The sequence below is a fragment of the Penaeus monodon genome, chromosome 19, assembly GCF_015228065.2.
Source record: "Penaeus monodon isolate SGIC_2016 chromosome 19, NSTDA_Pmon_1, whole genome shotgun sequence".
NCBI lineage: Eukaryota > Metazoa > Arthropoda > Malacostraca > Decapoda > Penaeidae > Penaeus > Penaeus monodon.
In genome coordinates, this window is record NC_051404.1 from 27,147,545 (window position 1) to 27,152,387 (window position 4,843).

General features: G+C 41.6%; 1 protein-coding gene across 2 annotated transcripts in view; it reads right to left on the bottom strand.

Moving 5' to 3' along the window:
• Positions 1-8: 8 nt before the first annotated feature.
• The window catches only part of LOC119585148 (proline-rich extensin-like protein EPR1), a 94,227-nt gene continuing 89,392 nt past the window's right edge, over positions 9-4,843 (bottom strand). For both annotated transcript variants that reach the window (XM_037933777.1, XM_037933778.1), the window contains exons 3-4: positions 3,478-3,730; positions 9-3,284 (exon numbers count right to left, since the gene is read on the bottom strand). In XM_037933777.1, the coding sequence (XP_037789705.1) occupies positions 2,532-3,284; positions 3,478-3,730 (1,006 nt within the window). In that variant the 3' untranslated portion in view covers positions 9-2,531. The remainder of the gene's footprint in view (positions 3,285-3,477; positions 3,731-4,843) is intronic.

A 4,843-nucleotide genomic window follows, 5' to 3' on the forward strand; every position in this document is an offset into this window, starting at 1 on the left:
AAACTCTTTGACCAGTCTAACCTGGTGATAATGTACATGCCTTAAGCTATATAAAAATGTGTAGTAGTATATGAACTGTGATTGAAATAAAGAATTTCCTTTTTTATTTATTTTTTTACCCAATTTTCAGAATAAATAAAGTGTGAGACTTTTGATATAGTACAAAATGCATTGCTGATAATCAAACACGCCTTTTTCCCATGAACTTCCTTTGAAGTTGTGGTCTGTAACATTTCCTTTAAGATTTAGGTCTATGCATTTCCTTTTTTATTATGGCTTCCAACAGAAAATATCAGATATCAGGTAATGTAATAATTTACTCTTCCCTTCTTGCAATAACAGGCTTCCCTTTACAAATCATAAACTAATTTCTTCCCGTTTTAGGTCTTTCAGAAATCTATTAGAATTACGTCATTTATCTTGTTCTCACAACTAAAGTTACAGCCATAAAAACACAAAGCGAGCGCCTCATTTTCAATATACTTAATCACGATTAATGTTCCTAAATGACTAATGCTAATCTGAATTCTATGAACAAACGGAATTTTGTCTTCGGGTCACTGTTAATATGAGGTCATGCAACTGCTGATGCAACCAAGCAAATCACGGAGGATTCTGAAGTATATTTTAATACATTCTCTGGAAGGAAGGGATCCGAAACTCATCCGTAACCTCTGCTGAAACAAAGCGAGTCAAATTAGGTTACATAACTTCCAGTAATACTATCCACGAACGTTAATGCTTCAGGCTGTGGGAGCTACGTTTGTCGGATCGCGATCGTTCTTGTTTGTCAACTGCTACTGCTTTATTGAAATTCTTGTTTCAAACTGAAATAAGATCATAATGAAACAGATATGTTCATAAAACATTGGTCCATCATGATTTTGAGATTCTCGTTACTCCAGATAGTACTTGTGATGATATTACTGATGTATTTGGGTTAAGTACCATGAATTTTTGAACTTGCGATGGAAAATCCTGTCTTGGGGCCTTACATGAAACATGTATGACGGACTGGTTCTTTCTGACTGGTTGACTCACATATTAATCTTTTTCGATGTTTGTCTGCAAGAAGATTGCTTAAAATAGTAAGCATGAATTTAGATTCAAATCAGAACTTCGTGCGTGTCAAAAAGAAGCATTTGATGATGCAAAATTCAAATCAGTGTCAGTGAAATGAAATCATATATTCCATGATGGGAAACACAATTTCAGAACATGACTTTTTCTTATTGCCAAACTTAAAAAAATAAATATGTTACAGTATTACATTAATCTTTTCAACCTCATACGTTTGGGTTCTAACACACCCGTTCGGCTTAGTTCTTTTAAGTTTAATAGTTTTCTCCAATCTTGGATGAATATCTAGTAATGTGGTGTGGGAAGAACTTTGGTGTAGAGGAAACAAACCATCTGCATCCCACAGTAGTTTACATTACGGTCACAAAACAGATCTAACTGACTTGAACCGAATCACCATGATCCAGTTTCATCACCTTGTTCTCATAAAAAACACATGAACGTGGATCTCATAATCACAACAACATCAGGATATCACAGGCATTGTATAATATCACATGAACGACGTAGCCTCAAAGCATTCTCAGTCACAATGTCCTTTTATCCTGGAGCTTTGTCTTGGCAGCAACATACGCCTCATTTATTCTATGGCACAGTGGCAATCATTCGTCCAAATCGAAAACATATTACAGTGTGCCCTCTGGTCTGACACGGCGGCGTTAGAAAAGAGCACCACGTGCTGCTACAGGTACATGGTATCGTCAGTCATGCAATGACGCCGCTGAACAAGATCAGCTGACTTAGTCCTTAGTGTTCCATCTTTGGCACTGTCAGGGGGGGTATAGATTTGGTAGTATCATTATACTTATTATCAGTAATCGTTATTCTTCTTCATCGTTATGAGAATTGGGTTTCCATCCATCCATTATTCTAATCTTGAGATTTTGTAGTTGTTGCAAATTTCTCTTATAGATTTTTTACGACCAGTTTAGCAGATTTCACTTATCATTAATTTGCCAGTCATTGTCACTTTTCTGTGCATTATCATCTCTTTTGTTAATACCGTCTTCACTATTTTATCCATGCATTTCAAAATAACTGAAAGGGATAAAAGCACATCAGCATAGTTCGGTGTTCACCATGGAATAAACCTGGTTCTCCGCGGCTGGTGCTCGGTCGGCTGCCCTCCACCGGGAACCAGTTCCATTTCATGGTCACCATACATACAAAAGAGAATTGTGATATTTGGCTGAAGCATCATTAGCTTGCTGTTCACAGAATTCCGTCCGTCATCTTGGTAATGTCGGTCAGTTAACTTAGTTAAGTTTCGGATGTCTCTGGCATATCAACTCGAATAAGGATTTGCACTTAAACGAAAAGCTGGCAAAATAAAGATAAGAAAACGTTTGCCTTGGCTTATTACCACAGAGTTACTGAAGTTCAAGTTTAAAGTACTGCAGTGCTATGTCAATATCACATTGTGTTTGTATTCACAACTCTGGAGGTTTCACTTAGATGGAGGAGGGCGCGCCACCCCCCCCGCCGTTCATCATGGCTTCTCGGTGGTCACACAGACGCGGGGGGCACCACCACGCCGCCAGCGACGAGGCGGGAGCGGTTAGGTGAGCAGGGCGGGCGAGGTGGAGGCCAGGAGCGCTCCCGTGGTGGGTCTGGAGGAGAGCTGAAGCAATGTAAGGTAGACTCACGGAACTCCAGCCCATGTGTGGATGGACATGGGAAAGCCTCGGGGCTGGAATGGGCTGAGGTCGGATAGGCGGCTGGGGTCGGATGGGTGGCAGGGGTCTGATGGAAGCCGAGGAACTGAGCGGAGGAGGTGGTTGAGGTAAGGGCAGAGACACGCACGGAGGTGGGATGCCAAGTGGAGTCTTGGCCAACTGGTTATCGATAGGTTCAGTCCAGTTACGCAGCTGAAAGTCGTCAGGTTCGACGCCGAACTTTGGCTTCATGGAGGACATGACAGAGGTGGAGAAGTCCTGGGCTGGCAAGGGGCAGCGCAGAGCCGCGTTCTGAGGCGGCGTCGCGAAAGTCTTGGGGGTATCGGTGGATTCATAGCATCTAGTCAGGTCGAAGCTACAGTCTGGCTTTATGAGAGGGTTAACAGGTGTGTGGGCTGTGGGTGCTGGAGTGTAGATGGGTGAGGTCTCATACCCGGGAGAATGGAAGGCGGACGATCGCGTCTCCGGGATTTCTCGTGGAATGGAAGGTTGTGCAGGACTCTCTTTGTACGGCTCCAACCAACATTGCTGCAAAGTCGGTATACAACCATACGTCAAGTATATATCTGAGAATCAAACATCCATGCCCATACATTCATCTTCTCTGTTGCAAATGCACGAATCCTTATTCTGCTACCAACAAATATACAGACTATAGCAAAAGGAATAAATAACGCATGTGTAATCATATGTCAAAGCCACATGTGCCGAGAATACCTACTGTGTGAGTTGGTTCGGCGACGGGAGCGGGTGACGAAGCAGGGTCGGGAGGCGGAGCTGGCGGGGAGGTAATCTTGGGGAAGGATTCTGATGCATTCTGATCCTTTCCCTCCCCGACTTGAGGCGGGGACTCTCTAGGATTGTCTAGCTGTGTGTCGGGTGATTCGATTTCGTCAATAGTGGCACCTGAGCGTCCTGCTGGCCTTAAAACGAATTCCTGAGGACTGCTCCCTGGCTGACTGGTGACCTGAGCCCTGGCGGGGAGTTGTAAGTCAGCGTTTGAGAAGAGATGTGAGAGGTCAGCGAAGATACCTTTGTAGGAACATAAATATCCATGACTGAAGAGAAATGGACACAGTGTGCTCACCTGGTCATAAGTTAAATGCATGCGAGGTGCGATTGGAAGTTATATCTGTAACTGTTTTTGCATGGAAATATAGTAGTCAAGAAACAACACGTTTTTCAGAACTGCAAGATATAGATTCTAACTGTTGAAGTTGTATCACAGCGACAGTTGACAGAAATAATCAAAATTAATAACTAAGAAGTAGGACAAGCCCAGAAACTCATTGAGATATCAAAAATATGCACAGTCCAGGGGCCAGATACTGAAACGCGTTACGGCGCCGTATGTTACACAGAGGAAGGTACCCGATATATTGGTACCAGTCAAGGACAATTAGAACAATTAGAACAATTAGTACAACTGGTGTTTTGATCAATTATAGAATTATTTTAATCGTAGACTACTGAACAAAGCAGCAAGTGTGATATTCCAAATTGACTGTGATTTGCTTTTGCCAACTCACACCAACCCAAGTGTTGTATCTGTAAACAAGCCATTACACTAAAACTAGCTACTTTCTTCGCCTCGGTTGTAATGGTTTAATTAATATGTCTATACCGTTATTACTTTTCTAATATGATTTTCTTTGTTGTTAACATAGTTTGTGGGCGAGTGGACATCATCATTATGATTCAGATAAAAAGGAGTTTACTTTATATATACAGGTATAGTTCAGCATTTAAAACTTCCGAGCATTATTTGTTAAACTGGTATGAAAATTAAAGCTATATTAGCATCCTTTCGAGGAAACAATACTTCGTTCCTAAATTTCACAGCATTCACGCATTCTCTTAATAAGATCACTATTTTAAAAGGAATCTTGCATATTTTGTCTACGTTAGGTATTCAAGAATATATTAGTTAATTTTTTTCCATTATGCCACGGGCTGAACACAGCACTGTGCCCATAAAATCTCAGCTGTTTAGCATTTACAACTTGTGACTGAAACCGCCTGGAATACCAACTGTGATTGGTCACTGAATATTCGACGTCGTAAGTGCTTTGCGGGGTTTAAGCACA